This window comes from Leopardus geoffroyi, chromosome B1 (assembly GCF_018350155.1).
Source record: "Leopardus geoffroyi isolate Oge1 chromosome B1, O.geoffroyi_Oge1_pat1.0, whole genome shotgun sequence".
In the NCBI taxonomy this organism is placed as follows: Eukaryota; Metazoa; Chordata; class Mammalia; order Carnivora; family Felidae; genus Leopardus; species Leopardus geoffroyi.
In genome coordinates this window covers 202653836-202677048 of record NC_059327.1, presented here as the reverse complement: position 1 = coordinate 202677048, position 23213 = coordinate 202653836, and the positions used below count along the sequence as shown (strand labels likewise).

General features: G+C 57.8%; 1 protein-coding gene across 3 annotated transcripts in view; it reads right to left on the bottom strand.

Moving 5' to 3' along the window:
- Positions 1-634: 634 nt before the first annotated feature.
- Positions 635-23213, bottom strand: part of TRMT44 (tRNA methyltransferase 44 homolog) — a 30071-nt gene continuing 7492 nt past the window's right edge. The window contains exons 3-12 of one of the 3 annotated variants that reach the window (XM_045474694.1): positions 22088-22307; positions 20548-20616; positions 19655-19762; positions 17922-17993; positions 13579-13685; positions 12084-12267; positions 10145-10215; positions 9807-9958; positions 7511-7627; positions 635-1565 (exon numbers count right to left, since the gene is read on the bottom strand). In XM_045474694.1, the coding sequence (XP_045330650.1) occupies positions 1336-1565; positions 7511-7627; positions 9807-9958; positions 10145-10215; positions 12084-12267; positions 13579-13685; positions 17922-17993; positions 19655-19762; positions 20548-20616; positions 22088-22307 (1330 nt within the window). In that variant the 3' untranslated portion in view covers positions 635-1335. Of the gene's footprint in view, positions 1566-7510; positions 7628-9806; positions 10216-12083; positions 12268-13578; positions 13686-17921; positions 17994-19654; positions 19763-20547; positions 20617-22087; positions 22308-23213 lie in introns of all 3 variants that reach the window. The other 2 variants (XM_045474693.1, XM_045474696.1) reach the window with 2 other exon arrangements.

Below are 23213 nucleotides of genomic sequence, written 5' to 3'. Positions count from 1 at the left end.
GTGTTCTCCTTTCGAGGGGAGGGAAAGGAGGCTGCTTTGGGTCTGATCCCACGGCAGGGAGGCCGGGAAGCTCGTCTTGACGGGAATCGTCCCATACGTGCCAGGCAGCGAGTTAAGGGAAATCTCAACCCACCGGCCTCACTGACGAAGGTACCTCATCTCCGTGACAGAGGCCAGAGATGGGGAGGCTGCGGCCCCAGTGCTGGGACCCCGGGCCTTTCTCCTTCCACTCTGCCAGGCGTGACTTCCCACACCAGGCAGGCATGTCCTGCCAACGCGGCAGGAGGGGGCTCCGCCTGCACTGGCCAAGCCCATCAGAGCCCGGGGGGGGCGTCACCATGGCCGCTCAGGCCACCCAAGAACTTCACGCGGGGAGAGGCTGGGGGCGGGAAACAATGCAGCCCCCGGGGCCCACTGGACGCCCCTCCCACCCCTGGCCAGGCTGGCCAGGCACTTCCCGGGCTGCACCAAGCTGAGGCACCGCTCAGGGAAAGGGAAGAATTTACTGTCGTCGCCAGAGGCGAACTGCGAACACCCACACGACGAAAGGCCACCAAGGTACATACGTACACTGTGCGAAAAGTGAGCGGCAGGACCGTGTGTGTCGATGTGGCCTTTCACGTAAAACCAAAAATAATTTTAAACACAAACACGTTGGATTTTTTTTTCCCAGAATACAAACAATTACTAACAGCACTTGGAACAAAACCTAGCAGGGAAGGAAGGGCAGGAGCAGTTTTTGCCTTTCTGTGATAATTGTTTTCTGGCCTTGCTTTGTATTCCTTAGGGTTCTTTTTTCACATCACCTAGAGCGACCCAGCCAAAGAAATGAGGGCCGTTTCTTGCTCTCTGTAACTAAAAATAACCTGCGCAACCATGTGCTACAGCTTTTCCAAAATACCAGCGTGGTGACCGACCCCCGGGGCAGCTGAATTTCCAGCGCAGCCGGGGCGGCAGGAGGGCCACGCTCCGTGGGGCAGGCCGGCCGTCACACAGGAGGGGTCAGGCGAGCCAGGACGGGGCCCCTGAGAGGGCCGGGCGGCCAGGCACTTGCCCCACCTCCAGAGCTAGATGCGACAACAACTCCCGTACGCTCTTCCCAGGTCAAGGTGCTGGACGGTTAGGGGCGACCTCGTTCACAACGCAGACCCAGCACTCAAGACGGGGTGGCGGCCTGAGTGTCTGTGACACGGAAGGCCACGCTCCGGCGGAAATCCGGGGGCCGCTCACCCAGCCAGCTCGCCCTGCTGTCCCCAGAGGAGCCGGCGCGCTCCCCGCGCCCTGGCCCCCCCCCCCCCCCCCGCGCCAGGCCTGCACTCGCAGGGCGGAAGAGGCTCACAGAACCTGCTTCCTCCCAGGGGTCTGGGCCGGCCGCAGCTCCTCAGGCCCGTGGGCAAATGGGCAGCAGTCCGAAGGCAGAGCGCAGCCGTCAGGGTGGTGGCTGAAAAACCAGCACAGGCGGGTTTTGAAAGCTTCCGAGAACAGTCTGCGTTTCGCTTCCGGCTGCCGCTGCTTCCGGAACCTCTCCTCTCTCCAGTCGCGAAGGTGAACTCGCCCGCTCCGAACTGTGGTTCAGGACAGAGAGAGAGACACGGCCCAGGCGTTACCCTCCAAGTCCACCAGCCCACCGGGACCGGTGCTCACAGAGCCCGACTCTGGGGCGGCGGCGCCCCAGCAGGGAGGAGACCAGGCGTGGAGATGGCGAGCCAGGCCGCAGCCCCGCCCGACACCAGCAACGCAGCCTACGGGGGAGCACTGGAGGCAGAGCCCAGCAGGGAGGTGTGAGGAGGGGGCCGAGGGAACAGGCAAGGAGCGAGGTGGAGGTACGCCAGGGCGAGGGCGCCTGCAGGGGCCACGGTCAGGGGTCAGGAGCCGTCAGGAGGCATGAGCTGCTCACCGGCGGCAGGGGTCACCGGGGGCAGGGGTGAAGGGACACAGGGAAGCTGAGGGTCTGCTGCTGACAAGACCCAGGACGTGACCACGGGGACAAGCGGCGGGGACGGCAGCAGGATGGGCCTGTGGGAAAGGAGGCGGAGCACCGGGAGCCCGCGGCATGAGAGCGGAAGTTGGGGAACTACGCTGCCATCTGTCCCGGAGAACCTCACCGCTGCGCGAGAGAGGAAACGAGCAAGGTCCTTTCTGGGCAGGCGAAGAGGAGGGTTTGCTGGTGCCCCCATAACCAGAGCCCCCAAACGCAAACAGCGGGTCGGGGAACAGCGGGTGGGGGACAGCGGCCGCGTCAGCAGGGATTCAGAGGCCGGCCTGGAACGCGGGGGGACAAGGCCCCAGCAGCTGACCGGGCCCCGCACCAAGCTGCCTCCCGAGCCGGTCAGCACCACTCGGGCCGAGACTCCCCACAGGCTTTCAAGGGGCCTTTCTCCCCCAGACGCCAGCAACTCCACAGAAACACGGCCAAAGCCGCTCACTGCATCCTGGTTTTCTTGGAAGCTGTGAGACCACTGGAGACAGAAAGGCTCGGGGAGAAATAAAAGAAGCCTACTGAACAAACCTGGCTCTCCAACCGCTAATGAGACCGTGAGAGCACAAATTAAAGCTCGGATTTGCTTTCAAATCACCTCGTGTGATTCCAACATGTCCTCACAGACTGCCGTGTATGAACCATTTGCCCTTAAAGCAGAGAAAGGGCTGTGGAGAGGCGCCTGTGCATGGAGGGGCTCACTGGAGGGACTCCTCGTTGCGGGCAGCCAAGGGCACCTACTCCGGGCCTGGCACGACTGTCCCCCTCCTCGGAGCTGGCCTCCTGCCTACTCCCCACAAGGCTGATGCCTGGGATCAGTCCGGGAGCTCAGGTCAGGGAAATGTCACTGGGATCCACTGAATGCTCCCACAGCCGAATGCCACGGCCCCAAAGCATGCCCCGAAGGAGCCTTGGAGGCAAGACTCCCACCAGATGCCCGGGGTGTGGACCCCAAAAGGCAAGGAGCCCTTGGCCCGGCCCAAAGGCTCAGATGTGTTCAAGAGAAACCTGGGGGAGAGGGAGGGGCGTGGGCCCTGCCTCCACGGGGGTCCCTCCCCTGAGGACAGGCTGGCTCCTGACAGGCGCTCCACAGTGGTTTGGTGAGTTAAGAGGGCACCCAGCCGCATTTCTGGAGCAGGGTCAGGGGAAGCGGGGGCCCAGCCAGGATTTCTTTTTTTTTTTTTTTTTTACGTTTATTTATTTTTGAGACAGAGAAAGACAGAGCATGAACGGGGGAGGGACAGAGAGAGAGGGAGACACAGAATCGGAAACAGGCTCCAGGCTCTGAGCCATCAGCCCAGAGCCCGACGCGGGGCTCGAACTCACGGACCGCGAGATCGTGACCTGAGCCGAAGTCGGACGCTCAACCCACTGAGCCACCCGGCTGCCCCTTCCCAGCCAGGATTTCTAAGGCCCGAGGAGCGGGCACTGATGACAGAGGATCGGCCCTGGCACAGGAGGACGACACGCTCCCGCACACCCCCAGGACACAGGGCGGCTCCCGACACCCCCCTCCCATCCCGGGTCGGCCCGTGCGGGGCACCTGAGGGCGCTCGCGGCCCTGGCTGCACACACGCTCCAGCCAGCCCACGGGTCAGACCACCAGCGGGATTCCCCACGTGGAAACACGCCCCCGACGCCACCACGGAACCCCAGGAACAAGATGCGCTCCACCCTAGCTCACTTATCCGACGTTTGTTTCCTCCCGAAGCTTCGCTTCCTCGGAACCTACTTACTGGTCCATCCCCTCCCGCTCCTGACAAGCAGACGCTGCCGTCATCAGAACCCTCCTCCGGGGATCGGGCTGTAGACTGTTCCCGAAACCCCGTGGACGATCTACCGGAGCAGTGCCCTGTGCTCAGGCCCTGATCACACGCGCCTCGGGTGGCCAGTCCAGCCTCAACATTCAAGACTCGGGGCAAGTCCCAGAGCTCAGCTGCGGCCACATGTGCAACACGGTCGGCACCGTGAGCACAGGCCACTCAGTTGGTACCACGCCCGCGACACCCCCGGCAGGCCTTCCTGGCCCCTGACCACAGCACACACCAGGCAGGCCCCGAGGTGGCTTCCTCCCATGGCGCACGGCGCCGGAGGAACTGGGGGCATCCCAAGTTGATCCGATCCCTCAGTCCCGTAAACACCACCAGAGACTAGCCACCCTGGCTTAAAACACCCTCAAGAAAATAGGATAAAATAAAACATCCTCAGAGGTAAGACCGGCCTCACTGCATATTTTCGGCATGACTGCAAGCAGAATGTTTACTCAGAGCTCAGCCCCGAAGCTGCCTACTTGGAAGTATTTCCAAAAATAAACGTGCCCCCCGACGTCAACTGCACAGAAAGCGATGGTATGCGTGCATATTTATAATGGGAAAAAAAAGGCACAATTTCACGAAGGCAAACAAAACAACGCACTGGGAAAAAACAGGAGAGCGGCCCTTCCCGGTTACAGTAAGTATTTTAATCGACAAAAGCCTCGTGAAACAGCAGATTCCAGGCCGCTGGCCAGAGCTCAGCTGGAGCAGGAACTGCCAGTTCGGGAAGGGCCGCCCCGCTCCCCGCTTCTCCACCCCCCAGTGGGGCTGCCCGTCCCGGGGCCTCGGCTTTCGCAACCACTCCAAATATGGGGCCTCCAGCACTGCTTACGAGGCCTGATGCCATCGTGAGCGTTTCCCCAGCAAGGTCAGGCCCAAACGAAAACAGTCTAGCTCCACAAGGGCAACCAGGCCACCCAAAGGCACTGCAGGGGTGCACACCCGAGCTCTCCCATGCACACGTAGGGGCCGTGAGCACCCCAGCTCTCCTATAGGGACCTCACACGCTGGAGCTCTCGCATCACACGTAAGGGGCCGTGCACACCCGAGCTCTCGCATGCACACACACAGGCAGGGAAGAGAAGGTGGCCGTACTCAACTCCCTTAGGCTGGGAGAGGACAGAAGTGCTTCCGTCAGCTGTGGCCACCTGCCCTGAGTCGCCACCCGACCACCCTCCTCAGCAGCAGCACAAAGGTGGGGCTGTGGGGACTGGCCCGGATTCTGGGGCTCAGACAGCTGCCCGCATCCCCCTCGACAAGGCCCTAGGGCCTCCTCTCATCCTACCTTGAGCTCTGCTCAAATGGCACCGCACGGACTGGGACTCCAGGACGCAAGAGTCTGCCCCCAGTCACCACCCCCTGCGAGGAAGGATCGGGTAGGCGTGCCCTCCTCACGGGGCTACTTTCCCTTCTCCATCCTGAGACATGGGCTCCCAGCTGCCTCTCGGGCTACGGAGCAGCCGGGCCCATCCACAGGTAGCTCACGGTCTACCCAGTTGAGGCAGTGAGGTGACCGAATACGGGAGGCCGTGTGACAGAAGCTCACGCAGACTCTGGGAGCCCAGAGAGGCAGGACTGGGTGGGGCGGACAGGCAGCAGTTTAGGGAAGATGCCCGGCTATGGTCCGGAACTACGGCTATGCCACCAGAGAGGCCAGGGCCTGACGTGGGGGCGGGGAGCAAGCAGGCAGCCTTGGGGACGGACAAACACCATCGTGACAGACACACAAGCCGGGGAGCCACGTTGGGGGGGCCGGAGGGGGGGTGGTTAGTCTGGCAGAAGCGGGTGGGGCCGGGGCGGGCAGGAGGCAGGAGGCAGGCAGGGAACGGACGCCGCGTGCAGCCCTCCAGGAGCCCCACCCGGCAGGGGAAGGTGGGCCCGGGGGCACGTCGGCAGCCCCTGCCGGCCTGGTCTTCTCTGGCCCTCACGTCCTCAGCACGTGTTCCCGCACCTCCGCCCGGAGCCACCACTCTGCACATCAACCTGCCATCTGCAGCCCCCTGCACCCCTACACCCGCCTCCCAGAAAGGAGCGCGAGCCCACACCAGCCCTTCGTGGGACACCTCACGGTGGAAACAGAACAAAAGCTGCTTCCACGTAGGAAGTCCTGAGGAGCCGGATGCGGCGCCGCGGGGGGGGGGGGCCTGAACAGGGCCCCGCACTTGGCCTTGAGGCTCCGGACACGCCACAGAAGAGGCACACAGCCGGCGATGCCACAGCTGGACGGGGGGTCGGCCACGCGGGGTCACCGCTTCCCTGCCGCCACAGAGGCCAGACCCTCCCCACGGCGCCGCCTCCCCCACCCCTCCGTCATCACACCGCAAGCCTCCTCCTCCCCAACTCAGAGCCTTCGCGAAGGCTGCTCCTGGGCCTCCTGACCGAGTCCCAGGCGAGATGTCCTTTCCCGAGCACAGCCTTCCTGACTCCTCCTGCGCAAGCGCGCCCATGGCACTACGGTGGTGCGAAACGCCACCACCTTCAAGGCCACTGGCTGAGGCACTCGCAGGTAAGACAGCAGGCAGGCCGGGACGCGCTCTAAAACGCTTCCATAAAGATCAAGGGAGGAAGGAGATCTCAAAACAAAATATAACAAGGTATCAACCATCGAGACGATGGAGGTATGTTTGCAAACTCGAAATAGGGCCACCTGGGTGGCTTAGTCAGTTGGGCTTTAGCTTAGGTCATGATCTCACTGCTCGCAGGTTCAAGCCCCAAGTCGGGCTCTGTGCTGACAGCTCAGAGCCTGGAGCCTGCTTCGGACTCTGTCTCCCTCTCCCTCTGTCCCTCCCCTCACACTCTCTCTCTCTCTCTCTCTCAAAAATAAATTAAAACATAAAGAACACTCCAAATAAGGGAACTTCTTTTAACGCCAAGCACCCATGTGAACGCTTGTCTGTGTCCCCACCCACCCGCCCCGCCCCCCCGTCAGACCACAGACCCCAGGAGGCAGGGACGGCAGCTGCCCAAGTGAAAGAGCACAGGCCCTGGGCCCTCGTCCTCCCGACGGTCCCAGATGCCCAGAGCCCCAGGGCAGGAGGGCAGTGCCAGCCTTGCTCCAAGGGCACAGTGCACGCGTGCCGCCAGGGGAGCGGGCAGGAATCGGGGGCTCCCTCCTCTATCTGCCCAGGGCCCAGCTGGGACCCCGGGACGCTTCCAGTCTGCAGGCGGCCAAAGGCCAACACAATTAGCAACTCCCCACCCAGAACGTCCTCCAGTGGCACGGAGCCAGCAAGCTTCCGGACTTGGTCTTCCTTCTGTGTGAGGCGTGAGCACTCACACAGGCCAGGTAAGGCCAGGACTGGGGGTGGGGCTGCTGTGCCCGACGGGACCAGAGGGAATCAGAGAAGAGGCGTGGCTAATGTTCCCTGGGGCAGAAGACGCTGAGGCAGGCGCAGGTCATGGGCAGAGAAAACTCTGTTCTCTTTCTCCCACCGTCCTAGGAATCTCAGACTCCTCTAAAGTGAGCTTTACTTAATAGAAAAAGCAGCGGGGGGAGGGAGGCACCTGGGTGATTCGGTCGGTTAAGCGTCAGACTCTTGATTTTGGCTCAGGTCGTGAGATCGAGCCCTGTGTCAGGCTCTCCTCGCTGAGTGTGGGAGCCTGCTTAAGGTTCTCTCCCTCTCCCTCTGCCCCTCTCGCTCGTGTGCCCGCACTCTCAAACAAAAAAAAAAAAAAAAAAAAAAAGGAAGAACCGAACCTCAAGGCTCAATCCCTTTACCTTCAAACACCTGATGGTTGTTTTTGAGCAGCGTCTGCAAGCCTCCACATTCCCGCTTCAGCCTCCGCAGGGTCTCCCCGTCCAGCTCACTGGCTACATCCGCCAAGGAGAGGCTTCCTGTTGAAAAGCGGGTTTCCCCGACACCAACAGAAAGGCTGTCAGGAGCCGTGAAACCGGCTCGCCGCTGGCCCTGCTCTGGTTCCGTCCGCTCCAGCCCCTGGCGCACGTCGGAGGGAGAGACCGTGGGCAGAGCCATCGCCACCGGAGATGCGGGGGCCGCCCACCCACCAGGCCCGACACCCCGGGGCTTACCTACTCCCACCCAACGACTCTGCAGGAGCCTCCCCCACAGAAAACCAGCGCTCGGGCTCGGCCCAGCCCAGCCCTGGGCACCCAGGGGAGGCGGCCACCCTGTGGCTGTGATTCCACCTATCAAAGCCCAGCCGACCTTCAAGATGCCCCTCTAAGCCACCTCAAACCCACTCAGAGCAAGCAGGAATCGGCTGGGACAGCCCTCCTGCCCCTCCTGTGCCCCGCCCTGCACACGCTCCCGGACCCTGATGCTCATGCGCACTGCTCCGCGCTGCCTCCCAGTTGCTCATCCTCAGATGTGCACGCGCCTTGACCCAACCGTGAAGGCAGGGACCACCCCCTCCTGCCCTGTGGCCCCTCAGCCATGCCCTGCAGAGGGCAGACCCCAGACTGAGATCACTCAGGTCCAGGGGCCTGACCCACTCGTACTTCACACAGGTGCAGGCTGGAGAGGTCGCTAAATTCCAGCACCGAAAGGCGAGGGGACCACCTTGGGCTGAGAGGCCAAGGGCACACGTCCAACCTCAGCGGAGCGTGCTTCTCCCGCAGGGCAGACGGGGCAGGCACAGGGGCGGAGGGGCCACCTCAGGCCAGCCCCAGACCACGAAGACCCAAGGGGCGGGGGCGGGGGGGGCGGGGGGCGCACCAGCCCTGCCGGTGTTTCCGACAGGCGGGCAGGCCCGTGAGCTGAGGCCCGACGACCAGAGCCGCCTGCCGTCCAGCCCGGAGCCCGGGACAGAGCCAGGGTGCCCACGGCAAAGGTCCGTCCCCGGCATAGGCCAGCGCCTCCTGAGTTCAATCAAGCCCAGAGGACCCAGCAGAGGACAGGACTATCCTGGGATGGGAAGGCCAGGGTTAGGGTTAGGGTTAGGGTAAATTTGCCCGAGTGTCTCTGTGGCCCCTGCCCCCCTGCTGTGGCTCCCTGCCCTTCGAGGCCTGGCCAGAAGCACCCGCCCCCCGCCCAGCTTGCCCCCGCCTCAGCAGGGCGCACCGGGAAGTGAGGTGCGAACCCACACAACGGCCCACGGCCCCTCAGGGCTTGTGCACGGTTCACGGATGGTCAGCAGCTGGAGTGGGGAGTGGGGTGGGGGGTTCTGGCCAGGACGGCCACCTCATCCCTCGAGAGGCTCTTCTGATCAGACGCCACCAGGGTGGGGTGACCCACAGAGCAGAGGAGGCGCTCCGGGGCGCTGCCGCGTGGCAAGGTCACAACAGCCAGGGAGGCCGAGACGGTGAAGACACCAGGCAGGACGTCACGGGCGAGGGAGCCCGGGCTCGCCGCCTCCTCCCTGGCCCCCCACCCACGGGGCCAGCCAGGCAGCAGCCCCCCTGACGGGCTGAGGGAGGGCTCCTCCAGTTCCTCCAACGACCTCAAAACCTCACAGGCGAGTCTCCGGCGCCGCCAGACCCAGCCAGCTCCACAGCGCCCTCTGGTGCCGACCGCCAGCGTCCCGGTCACAACTTTACAAAAATCCTCAAAACCCACGCTTTGCTCCTTCTCTTGAACGCCACTCGAGAACAATCAGATGTCATTTTCTCCCTTTTATCATGTCTGATTTTTGCCATTTGGGGGATTTCAAAGAGAACTACAGTAACAAACCACAACATCTCCAAAACGATATCTTATATTCAAGAGGACAGCACGCTTTTCTGGCATTCAGAAACCTGCTTCTGGTTTAAATAATTTCCATAGAGGGAAAATGAGTGGCTCTACACCCAGAAGCCTGGACACTTCCGTAAAGGTTAATCATGGGTCCAAAGACTACCACTCTGCTCTCACCTCCTTCCTCTGAGGGAGCGGAGTCCCTTATGTTAAAAGGAACTATGAGAAAAAATTCTAAACCAGCGTGTAAGTGGTCTATTATCAACACCTCTTCAAAATACATGTAATCAAAAACAACCACAGGATTCCAAGTTGGTCCCAAAGGAGGGCGAGCCACTGCCCGAAACCCGGCAGGCACGCGGCAGGGTCCCGGGGGCCTACCTCCTCGGTTCCAGGCCTTCAAGCTCCCGCTCGGAGAACTTCCTGCGCACGGCCGCTCTGCATCCAACAGCAGGCGTCCCACTTGCAAAACCACCTGGTCAACAAAGTCTCGAGGGAGGGCGGCGCAATTCCTCACGCGCTCGGCTTTTTCTCTAGGGTGAAATCCAGACAGCCAGAGTCCGGCGGCCCGGGCCTCTGCCCCCTCCTCGGCGGCCCCGGCGTCCAGGGCCTGGCGCCCGTGGGGGCGACCCGCACGTGCCACAGCGGCCCGGGGAGGAGGATGGGGAGGCTCCCGGCCAGGCGGGCTCGCGGGGCAGCCCTGCCTGCTATTGATGTACCGGGTTCTCTGCTCATCCATGAGGGCTTCTCCGGTGGGGGGGTATGTTCTGCGTTTCCCAATGAGACAAACCTGCATGTGAAAAAAGCAGAGTGTTTTACCAGGATCCTGTGGCAAGTCACGTTTTCCATTCGCATCTCTCTTGAAATTACGTTCAAATTTTAGACGCTTACGGTGAAAGAAATGCTTATTTTAAAAGCCAACACCAATACCAGTGTCCCAAATAAACCGAGAGCCAAAGCCCACCAAGAGTCTCGCGGCTCGGACACTCAGAGACCTACGAGACACGTACGAGTCCACGTGCACCGAGCTCACAGCCGTGCCTGTTCTGAGCACAGCGCTCGTGGGAGCCTTCATCCGGCGCCCCCTCCCTCAGGTGCAGACACGGACGGCACCCAGAGCTCTCAAAACGGACGTCCCTCTATCGACCTTGCCAGAGGGGAGGCAGCACTTGGCACGGCACGGACGTCCGTTCCGTGCACTGTCCTTCCCGCGTGTCCACACAGGAAGAGGACGGCTGCCCGCGCACTGGAGCCCCCGGGAAGGACGCTGCCCTGAGCACGGCATCTCACGAACTACACAGCCAGCTCAGGGGCCACGAACGACAGCGAATCTAATTACACGACAGCCGCCCCTGACCGCTCTCCGGCCCTGCCACCTGCCGGAGACATGATCCGGGGCTCGTTCCCTGACGTGCCGGGCAGAACCAGTGCTCACCAAAGAGCTGCCACCTGTGGACATCTGCTCTTGTGTTTGCCCCCAGAGCCACAGGGTGACGAAAAGCTGAGGCTCAGAGAGATTAAGGACTGGCGCGTGGTCTCCAGCAACTAGTACTGGAGAGACCAGTGCAAACACCCACCCGCGTGACCCGAATTCGAGCAGTTGGCAGAATCGATCCCAGCCTCAGCAGGGCGGTTTGCCAAGGCAGAGGGCATTTAGGAGGAGGACATCGTGGCTCTGAAGCAGGGTCCCCAAGAACGCTCTCACGGTGACGTGAGCAGTGGCAGCATCGGCAGCAATGACGTACCTGCGGCCATCGTGGGCCCCTCTCGGCCACCTCGGAGCCCTTCGACGAAGGCACCGTTCTATCTAGTCTGTGAGACGAGCCCAGGAGGGCCCCCCCTCCCCCCGGACAGACGAGGGCACGGATGCAGTGTGTGATGTGCCCCGGAGTTCACGGCCAGGCGATGCCAGGGCCGAGAGTTCACCTAAACCTGCCCTGGATCCTTTGTGCCACATCGAGCGATCAAACTCACGATTTGGATGTGACGGGTTTCTGCGCTTTGCTGACGGTAAGGAGCCTGACAGCCACAGAGTCTGATAAGAGGAAGCTACCGACACGAACACAGGCTGACGGTGGCACCTCCCTCGACTTCTCCAGGGGACTGGCCCGCTGGCAGGGTCACGGGGGGCAGGTGTGCTGCGGTCACAGACTGTGGCAGGGGCGGCATCTGCCTGGGCCAATCGCATCGCAGGTACGTCGGAATTACTGAAGCGCGGAACGAGACGTCGAACCGCTCTGAACCTGGAACCAAACTTCAGGTTCGGCCCGTGACTGGGAAACCCGAGGACCCCGGAGGTGGTGAGCGGCCTCGGACAAACTAGCTTAGGACGTTCCACACGAGTCCAGCCGACGCCCACTCTGGGAAGGTCCCCTAGGGCCACTCACGGTTTCTGGGAAGGAAATGAGGATTCGGTGAGGGCTCCCTGCAGCGCTGCTGCGGGCCTGGGGAAGGAACTGCCAGAAGGCCTTCAAAGCCGGGGTCGCGGGGACAGAACGAACCCTCTGACCCCCACCAGCGTCCGAGATGCCGGAATCGGCACAGGCTTTCAAACATCACGGGGTCCCCTGTGGCTCTGCGACACGGCCCCGGACCCTCCCCCCAGAGGCCAACGCCGCACCGAGGCCACCGAGGACGCCCCAAGAGGTCAGGACGCACCCTTTTGGTGGAGGGAATGCGCAGGCAGTCCTCCTGGACGTGGAACCCGCAGGCCAGCCCCACCTCAGCCACGAAATCGAGATACTCTCGGTACTGAGTCTTCCTGCTCTGCCTCCGGGCGTATTTCCCCACGAAGTCAAAGAAGCAGCAAGGAAGGACAAAGAAACGGCAGCTGTAATTAGACCTTCAAAAACAATCCCCAAAACAAGAACACTCAGTGCAGAGCCACGTGGCCATCGTGCACCGCGGTAAAGCAGAAGCATCTGCTCCCCCTGGCTGTTCCGGAGCAGAGCCCGAGCTCCAGCTGTCCCTCACTCTGCTCCCAGAGACGACGCGGCGTGGTCTATGCCTCCTACGGACCAGGAGCCTAACTGTCTATACAAAGTGCGTTCCACTGCGTTGTTCTTACTGACTTGAAACGTAAAACTTCCCAAAGTGTTTTGGGATTTCGGCTGGGAGTGAGATCTCAGAGGCGGGCACGGGAAAGATTACGTTAAGACTCGCTCCGTGAGCTACACTGCTCCTCGAGAGCTGAAACAGTTCACCAGACGCCTGGATCAGGAGCCACGGCAACAAAATACCCAGGCCCGCCACCATAAGCTGCGTGTTCACAAGGTCCCCGCCGACCCAGAGGCACGGCCACGGGCGCAGCCCCCCTCTGTGAGCATCAGTACTGCTGTGAGGCGTCTCTGTGTTGGCAGATTTTCCCTCTGGAGACACTCACTCCTGTTATCAGAAAATAACTTTGAAAACATGACCTGTCTCCCTGGACAGAAATACTGCAGAAATGGTCAGCTTTCGTCAGCACTATTCAGATGTACTTTGATGTTTTCTAGCCATATCTCAAACGGTAAAATAAAGCAGTTAGATGGGGCGCCTGGGTGGCTCAGTCGGCTGTCCCATTTCGGCTCGGGTCATGATCTCACAGTTCCTGGGTTCGAGCGCCACGTGGGGCTCTGTGCAGCCAGCTCAGAGCCTGGAGCCGGCTTTGGATTCTGTGTCTCCCCCTCTCCCTCTGACCCTCCCTGGCTCACGCTCTCTCTGTCTCTCTCTCAAAAATAAATGTTTAGGGGCGCCTGGGTGGCGCAGTCGGTTAAGCGTCCGACTTCAGCCAGGTCACGATCTCGCGGTCCGTGAGTTCGAGCCCCACGTCAGGCTCTGGGTTGATGGCTCAGAGCCTGGAGCCTGTTTCTGATTCTGTGTCTCCCTCTCTCTCTGCCCCTCCCCCGTTCATGCTCTGTCTCTCTCTGTCCCAAAAATAAATAAACATTGAAAAAAAAAAAAAATTAAAAAAAAAATAAATGTTTAAAAGTTTTTTTAAGAAGCAGTCAGAATCTAAGCCTAAACCAGCACGTTCGGCACGTTCTCCTCCCCACAATCTGAACGAGCTCCGTGTCCAGTGCTCCACAGCCGCAAGTGGCTCCTTCTGGACAGTGAGGTTTAAGCAACAAAATCCCTCCTGCCGCCCGCCCTGCTGTGCGGGACACTTACTCACCTGGCTGCGATCACAGGTATCCACGGTGTCAGTTCATCGGAATGGTTACCAATTACCCAGTCAACGTCAGGGAAAAGGGTCTCATCGCTGGGTGTGATTGCACCTTCCTAAAAGAAAAACACAAGATCAGACCACTATTTAGTAGAGCAGCACAGAGCTACTGAGGCAAAGGCCCCAAGGAACCGCAGCTTGCTTGGGGTGACCTCAGCCCCTCGGGGCCCATGGGTACAGGCGTTCCCCTGAGCACAGGGCCCGCGTCTGCCCAGGGGGCATGAAATACAGCAACTTACAGCATCATCACTAGAGAAACTAAAAATGCTGATTACTAATCTTTTGGATCCTTAAACATGTGCTTCTCAGGGCACCTGGGTGGCTCAGTCGGTGAGGCATCCGACTCTTGATCTTAGCCCAGGTCATGATCTCAAGGTTCGTGATACACAGCCTCGAGCCGGGCTCTGTGCTGACAGCGCAGGGCCTGCTGGGGATTCTCTCTCTCCTTCTGCCCCTCCTCTGTTCTCTCTCTTTCAAAATAAATAAGCAAACATAAAAAAAAAAAAAAAAGAGTGCTTCTCTACATGAACATGCACTGGAGCTACAGGAGAGGGGACACAGGAACTGTATCCACGTGGGCAGAATACGGGGGCAAGAAAGTGGAAGCAAGTTGGCCTGAAGTTGATCTGCTGAGAACCACAACGCATCCCACAACCTCCAGACCCGTGAAAAGTGAGGGGTGAGGCCAGAAAAACTGCCAGAATTTACGTAGAAACAACAAATATGCTGCTATCATGTGATTATCTTTTATAAACACTCAGAAGCCAAGTAAAATCCCACTGAGGAGGCGTGTTAACCGTTCTGATAACCTCTGTAATTAGGCTGAAAACAACTTCATTTTGTGATTTAAGAACTTTACATAAACACCCTATTCTTTCTGCTAAGCAGCAGACCATCACCCATGATTCAAGTCCGGGCCCAATAGCAGGTCTGTTGGTAAGAGCTGGAGACAAAAAAGATACACGCGACCACTCAAAATCCTCCTTGTTTTAAAACTGAAGAACGACCCCCCGAGGGAAGTAGGCACACCTGCTACCCCCCGGCCAGAATAAAGCGGGAAGGCGTTAGGACAACACTCTCGTCCAAGGCCGTTCCTTACGACAACAGAACCATGCGCCTTTTGCAGACGTGATCTATACAAAAGTAGAATTTGAATTCTACAATCTTTCTGGTTCTTAAATTCAGCATCTGTGCTTCTATTTACACACATATTAAAATTCGTGTATTTCTGTTTAAATGGCCTGCATTAACAAACACATGGTTTACAGTTCACGACCGCCATCATCACAGTTACAGCCACTGGCCAACGGCACGTCAGACGAGGCCTGTTTCATCAACATCTTGAACACAGCAAATTGTAGCAGTTCCCCCTCCTATACAGCATCATAACACAATTAAGACGTTTTGTGATCCGTGCAACATGTTATTTAAAACAGGTGTTTTGGGGGGCGCCTGGGTGGCGCAGTCGGTTAAGCCTCCGACTTCAGCCAGGTCACGATCTCGCGGTCTGCGAGTTCGAGCCCCGCGTCGGGCTCTGGGCTGATGGCTCAGAGCCTGGAGCCTGTTTCCGATTCTGTGTCTCCCTCTCTCTCTGCCCCTCCCCCGTTCATGCTCTGTCTCTCTCTGTCCCAAAAATAAATAAACGTTGAAAAAAAAAATTAAAAAAAAAAAATAATAAAACAGGTGTTTTGGGGGCACCTGGGTGGCTCAGTCAGTTGAGCGTCCGACTTCGGCTCAGGTCATGATCTCGCAGTCCATGAGTTCGAGCCCTGCGTCCAGCTCTGGGCTGACAGCTCAGAGCCTGGAGCCTGCTTCAGATTCCGTGTCTCCCTCTCTCTTTCTGCCCCTCCTCCGCTCATGCCCTGTCTCTCTCTCTCTCTCTCTCTCTCTCAAAAATAAATGAACAGTAAAAAAACTTTTTTAAACTAGTGTTTTTTTCTTAACAGTCTCTTGCTTACAATCAAATAGGGTTTTTGGAAGAAGCTGTAAACTCATGCTCAGCCATTGTACGGACTGTCCCTGTTCGTGGCAAAGACTCACACACCAGGACGTGTATACAAACACTCATACTCGCCAACCAAAGCACGCTCCTTTCTGGCTGTGTTCCCCTGCAGCAGGTGTAACAGAAACGTGGTCAGCATCCAGCCTCACGCTGCGCATGAGAACAGGCAGGACTCAACACCACGACTGAAGGTCCAGGTGTAACAAGAAGATCCACATGAGATGAGAACCCAGAACCTTCTGAGCAGGCCTGGAATGAGCGGGCTGGGGCAGTTTCCCCCTCCACAGAAGAGTCGGGGTGCTGGGGAACCTCAAATAAAGAACTAGAACCTTCTCCCCGTTCTCCAAGGGGCACCTCATGCCAGCCAGCTCTGCCCTGGGGTCACGACTAAACAGAGGGCCTGTTCAACTGCTATTTGAACTTCTTACCCAAAGAAATTATTCTGCTTTTTCACAGAACACAGGGACACAGGGAATTCTGAAACCAACCACGTAGCTCCTGTGGCTCTGCTCATCGGCCTCACGCTAAACCCAGAGCCCGACTGACCAGGTGACGCACGGTCTGTGTGCACCTGTCTGCACGTCTGCACAGCCCCCCCAAGTCCGTTGCCCGGCTCCTCAACTTTCTTCAAACCTGGGGCTTTTCTCAACGTTTTAACCTATTTTGATGTATGAATGTATAAGCAAATGCAAATTCTTACATCACAAAGCAAAACACAAACACACAAGGAAAACTTGAGCGAAGCCTGCAATGAATCTCCCTCTGGAGGCTGATCTTTCTTATTTTTTGCAGTATTTTTTTCAATATTATTCTCAACTTTCAAAGTGAGGCAGAGAGAAAAATACAGAAATGGTGTCAGTTTTATTTCCTATTTGCAGATGGAACGACGGAGCTGAGCCCTGCCTCACGAGGGCAGCGGGGCCGCGGGAGGGCTGAGAGAGCACCCACCGAGGCCGTGAGCTCTGGGGCGCCAGGCTCTTCTCCCGGAAATCAACACACGAAGAGTCCTGTCGGCACTCTGCCCTCTGGGGAGGAGAACCCGTGTCCTGTCCCACCCTGCATTTAAGTCCAGGACGAAGGCCTTGAGGCAACCGGGGCAGCTGAGCAGAGCTGGGTGGCGGGGAGGAGCGAAGGGCGTGGACCCCACCGCTGAGCACCCCGCCGGCCGGCCGGCCAGCTCGGAGGCCTCGACCAGATGCCGACACCATCCGCACCTGACGTGGGAGTGCCGAGGGGGCCGGTCACTTTCCCCCTTGGGACACATTCTGATTGGTAGCAGGGCGAGGGAGCGACTCCAGAGCAAGGCGGGAGTGACCTGGGTTCACCCTGGCCCCACAGGCATGGGCTCAGAGCAGATGTGCCGCCCCTGTCCGCGGCCCCCCAGCCGGCTGCATTTGACCTTCTCTCCCCGGACTTCTCACCACCAGCCCTCCTGCAGGGCGGCCCTCCTGGGGCCACCACGCACACAGCAGGACCTGCCCCGCAGTGGCACCCTCGCCCTCCCCGCCCCGCTCAGGTCTTCAACACTGCTCCACACGTCACAGCTGGCGCCCCGTACCCACGCTGTATCTGGGGGCGCCTCCCACCCCCGTGAGGGCAGCACGTGCATCAACACCTGAGAGTGCCTGGCAGGACGACGGCACTCAAATATTTGGTAAGTATGCAAATCTCTAGTTTTTTCTGTTTTCCTGAACGCGTACCTTACGGCATGCGAAATTCTTCCTGAAATGAAAGTGTTTGAAAGAAAACCTTTCTGAAAACCAACATGACAGTATCATTAAAAACGTTTTAGGGGCGCCTGGGTGGCTCAGTCGGTTGGGCATCCGACTTCGGCTCAGGCCATGATCTCGCGGTCTGTGAGTTCGAGCCCCGCATTGGGCTCTGTGCCGACAGCTCAGAGCCTGGAGCCTGTTTCAGGTTCTGCGTCTCCCTCTCTCTGCCCTTCCCGTTTGTGCTCTGTCTCTGTCTCAAAAATAAATAAATGTTAAAAAAAAAAAAAAAAAAAGTTTTAAAGTTTGGCCTATGACAGATTTGTCTTAAGTGGATTAAGGTTTATTACCTAAGATTTCTGCACAAAGATTTACATAACGTAACTTGTCATCCAAAAACACAGTCGAGAACAGGAGGTGGGACAAACAGATATGCCCTGCGGGCGGCGGGGACAACAGAGGATGGACACCTGGCCCCGTGTGAGGACTGGGTAACACGCACCAGGCCCCTGGACACTCGGCAAAACAAGGGTCACCAGGGGGCAACCCGCCGGGCTCAAGCAAGTGAACAAAGCCAGTACCTCTAAGCAAGTCTGCGGTCCATACACGTCCCAGATCTTTCTTCTTCGGACATCGATCCCTCTGCCTGGGTGCTGAAATAGTTTCAGAAAGCCAAGGTTAACGGCAGCGCATTATTACAAACTGGCGAGAACAGATCCGACTCTGCAGGTACTGCCACCGGCGTGAAGCACAAGAGACCCTCAACCTCCGCGGTTTCTCGGCAATGCCAACAGACACCCGCGCCCCTCCAAGGCGCAGGTTAAGAACCTGTGCCCCGCTAAGGGTCACCGGGAGTCTTCACGAAGGGGAAATGCAGTCAAGGAGTGGGCACACGTCCAGGGCCAGGGCCCCAGAGTCAAGTGCAGACCCCAGCACGTCTGCCCCTCCGGCTTGCCGGCAGGCAAGGCTCGTCCTCCTCGGCTGCTCCTTACCAGGCACGCCGTGCCCGCGCCCACCAGCTCTCCAGGGCAACCGTGCTTATTTCCAAGTCAGGCGGAGAAGGGGATGCACAAGGAACCCCGTCCTCCTCACCCACCAGCCTGCAGTCACCACCTGATGTGCCGACATCCCACAGACAACTGGGGCACAGCTGTTAGAATTACAAACTCAGTTTTCTATTTTGTTATTAATTTTTGTTTATTTTGAGAGAGAGAGCACGTACAAGAGGGGGAGAGGCAGAGACAGAGGGAGAGAAAGAGGGAGGGGAGAGGAGGGAGAATCCCGAGCAGGCTCCGAGATGTCAGCACGGAGCCCACCATGGGGCTCGAACTCACGAACTGTGAGATCACGACCCGAGACAACATTAAGAGTCAAATTAAGAGTCGGACGCTTAACCAACATAGCCACCCAGGTGCCACGACCTTGTTTTTTTTATAGAGCAATTAAAAGTACATTGTAACAGCCCCGTTTTAAGTTCCTACAGTGGTGGACAGAACGTCTCTGAGACAGGAAACAATGCTACCCTCAGAAGAAATCAGCTCAATCAGCTCAATCAGCTCACGGGGCGGGGCGCCTGGGGGGGCTCAGTCGGTTGAGCGTCCGACTTGGGCTCAGGTCATGATCTCACAGTTTAGGTTCGAGCCCCGCGTCGGGCTCTGTGCGGACAGCTCAGAGCCTGGAGCCTGCTTCGGATTCTGTGTCACCCTCTCTCTCCCCCTGCCCCACTCACACTTTCTGTCTCTCTCTCAAAAATAAACATTAAAAACAAAACCAAATCAGCCGTGGTCCCCGTGACGAAGTGTGAAGCTGCCAAGCTAAGGCGACTCCGCTCGGCGACTCCACAGGAAGGCTGACGCCAGCCGGAAGCACCAGCCTGGGCGGGTCGTGGCTCGCACTTTACCGCTCCCGGAGGCGGCGGCTGCTCTAAGCACTTCCTGCCTTTACTTCACGGGTCCAGAAAATGGCGCAAGACTCGGGATGGCAGTGTTACATCACAGTGTAAAAACTGTCCTCCGAGCTGGACTTAAGCTTCTGGAGGGCAGAATCCACCTTGCCTTCCACTCCCTTCCAGTGTCCCGAAGAGGCACCTGACAGCAGAAACCGCCGTGCCGTGGGCTCTGTCGTTCTACAGGCGCGCCCGCGAGCCCTGTTCTACGTGGCGCGAGGGCCGCCGGCTCTCCTCAGTCACGAGTCTGACAGCCAGGCAGACTCTGGATGCGGCTCGTGCCGGCAGAGAAAGGGCTCAAGGGCCCTCGGGCTGGACCGGAAGACACTCTAGAAAAGGAGCCAAGACGGCCAGGGAAGGGCACTTTACCCCCTCGGCGCTCAGGATGTGAACCAGGAGACCGTTTCCGCATCCTAGGTCAACAAAGGACTGCTTGGCTGTCAGGCCCAGCTCAGCTCTTTCTTCTTCCCACAGAATCTAGTTTAAAAAGACAAAAAACAAAAAAACAATCAGTTCCTGATTCACTTCTTCCAAGAGTAATTCAGACACAAACCCCACGTGGGATTACAAATCACGTTTCCAAAACAGGTAGAGAGGCCTCGTCTGTGGCCCTGGGCTTCTGTGCGCGTGTCGGACAGGTGAGCGGAGGGAGCGGAAGGGGGGTCGGCCCCTGCTCTTGCCTGATGCTGTGGGGGCATCGAAGCTTTCTTCTTCCATCAAGAGTCCGCATGAAAGTGGTCACCTCTGGGCAAGAGCTTTACAGATTATTGTTTGTTGGTGTCCTCATGCTTTCTCTATGTTCTTCAAGACTATCTACTTTGATAATCAAAGCAAGATATGCTGTTTCTAAACGGGCGATGAGAATCACAGAGGAAAGGAAACTGGAAATTATCTAGTCTACAATCAAGACTGGTGAGCTAGCTAAGGGAAGATTCAGGACTGGAAGGCAAGTGCCTATCACATGGGCCCCGCCAGCAGCGAGGGCCACCCAGCGTGTCCACGGCGACGGTGAATCAAGCAGGCACCTGCTAAGCTGGAGTCCCCGCAGCTCGGCTTCGCACGACTCAGACTCATTCGACACTCACGCAAAATCCAACCGCTGCACCTGTTACCGGCCTGGCAAGCAGAACCAGACACGCCCCAAGGTAGGGGATTCGATACGTGCTGTTCCCTTCGGTACGCGCTGTTCCCCGCTGACAGCTTCTGCCAGTGGCAACCTTGCCCCGCCCCACAGGAGCCTAGATGACGACAGCGGTCCTTACCAGCAGGTAGGCAGCAATAGCCACATCTTCATACACAAACTTTTCAGGGTCAGTAACTTCAGGCCACACCTGAGAAATCAATAAGAGCGTATGTAAATTGTTCTCCCAGCACCTAGCCATCTTGCTACACTTAAGTATCCCCATAAGGCACAAGTCAAACTCATCAGGCCGTAAAACTTAAAAAAAGAAGCTCATTGCAAAGCAGACACTTATGATCACTCTGCTGCAGTAAGAGATTCGCATCAAGACACATAAAACTTGTACCCTGGATGCATCACAGGACCCGTCAAGGGCAATGCCATCCAAGGCAGGATTTTCCAACAAGGACAACACATGTAAGACATTCAGAGGAGACCACAGGACATCAGGGGAAAGCTCTCGGCCATGCCATCCCTGATGTTTATGTGGATGAGGAAAATGAGCAAGGTGCCGGGCGAGGAGAGCGGAAGGGTCAGGAGGTCAGAGCTCTAGCCCTCTAGTCTGTTGGTGACTGGCTGTCAGCTGGTCCCCATCTCCCTATCTGTAAAGCAGGGACAAAGCCTGAGGGCAAAACCTCAGCCGCCACACAGGACAACGGTCAGGTGCTCTCAAAGCTGTGCGACGCCAGCTGCACAAGCGTGACACGCCATCGTCGAAACTCGCAACGTGCAGAGGACCTCTGGCAGAAGAGGAAACACCAACGACAAGGTGACACATTCTGTCCTGTTCTGGATTCTGTTTCTAGGCATGGGCGATTAGGCAGGGCAGTCTGCGTGACTCAGGACAATTTCAAAGGCTGGAATAACAGAAGGTCCTTTCTTGAAAGAACCGAACAGTTAGTAAGATAATGAAGGCCTCACAGACCAGCAGTCCCCAGCTTGGGTCGGCCAGGTGCCCTAATGAAGGGTCACTGCCTCCAGCCTGTGACCTTTGGGGCACCCTGTTACACGACCACAGGTAACTGAGAAAAAAACCACACGTGGAAAGGACAGGTCGTGGTTCCTTCCAGGAACAGGGCCGGACCCTGGCAAGGGCACAAGAGAAGTTCAGCCCCATTAGTGACGCTTTATTTCTTCCTCTGGGTGTGAACACAGACGTCTGCTGCTACCTTCTTTTTATGTCTTCAATATGCAGTGATAGACGTGATCTGAAATGTATCTCCTTTCGGAAAATATATGCTTTCGTACTTTAAGTTTTTATATATTCTCCTTAAACATCCTTAAGCACATCCTAAGGAAATGTGGCAATTCAGTAACTAATCTTTAAGTATTTTCAATTAAATATTCCCTTTTATTCACTTGGAAAAAAATTCACAGAGCGCAAAAGAGAAGATCCTTCTCCGTAACACATCTGTCAATATTTTTGCGGTTCGCATCCCTACAAACGTCGAAGTACAGCCTGCCTGCAGTGGGGGCCCATAAGTGGGCATGTTCCGCCGTGATGTCTGCGTCGGGATAAACTGGAAGGTCTACGGGAGAAACGACCGTACCCGCCTGACCTGTTGTCTGGTCACTGTCACCCATCGGAACAAGGGAGTCACAAATGTTTTCCCCAGAGTTACCTTGACCATGTCTTTATGCTTCTCCTTAAGCGCCTGGTAAGTCTTGCTGTATTCGATGATGGAAATGAGGGACAGGGTGCTTTTAAACCCACCTTTCTTGCTCCCCACAGACCACCTGGCCAGCCTGGCCAGCAGCTCTTCCCCCAGCCAGGCGGGTTTGGGGTAAACAGTTCCGTCTGAATGCCATCTTTCTGGACAGAAAATTAAAATAGATATGAACCTTTAAAAATAAGAGAAACATGAATAAGCAGGGCTGGTTTCAAGTCCTATTTTTACGTTAACCATTTACCCCAAGAGTAGAGTGCATGTTAACACAGCTATTTGACCTTAACACAACGATTTGACCTGAAACCCAAAAATCTGGAACGAGTTGCAGAACTTTCATCCAATGGAGAAAAACACACGTTTTAAAAGCAGGAAGACTTCTTCTCCTGCCACGAAGATTAAAGATGCCTTTGCCCATCCCACAAATCCCATCACAAGGATCGACGACCAATAACAAAGCCCCTCTTACCGTCTGCCTCACACACTGACTAGCCAGCTTCCCAACGTCCAAGGATTCTCCTCCCATTCTCATCTTCCACATTTTCACAAGGGCAACTCAAATGCGAGCACGCCGGTCGCTAAAACTCACTGGCCCAAGAGCTGAGTGCTCAGTCACAAAGCTAAGCACAGGCACAGCCCCGGGCAGCTCACAGGTTCACTGTCTCCGCGTGTCTCGGGGCCCAGGCCAGCCCGCAGCTCCGGGTGCGGGGACCCACGGCACACAGGCCGCACAGCAGGCCCTCACCGTCTGCGTGAACACAGGAGCAGAAGCTCACAGTACCCCTCTGAGGACCCAACGCTGGTGGCACAATAAAGGGGAGAGCAGCACGGAGCTGGTCAGGCAGAGAGAGAAGGGGCCCCTGAGAGTGAGCAGAAGCACAGGCAGCCGGATGAGAGGGGCAGGGCTGGGGAGGGCGTAAGGGGACAAGGGCAAGCGGCCAGTTGCCCCAGAGGGAGCAGGGACCTGCAGGCTTTTGGCCAGCGTGCGCGTCGGAGGGACACAAGTCATTCCTAAGTAACAGGCCCCGATTCTCCACGACAGATGCACCCCCGCGAGGTCACGATGTGGCGAGAGCCTGGG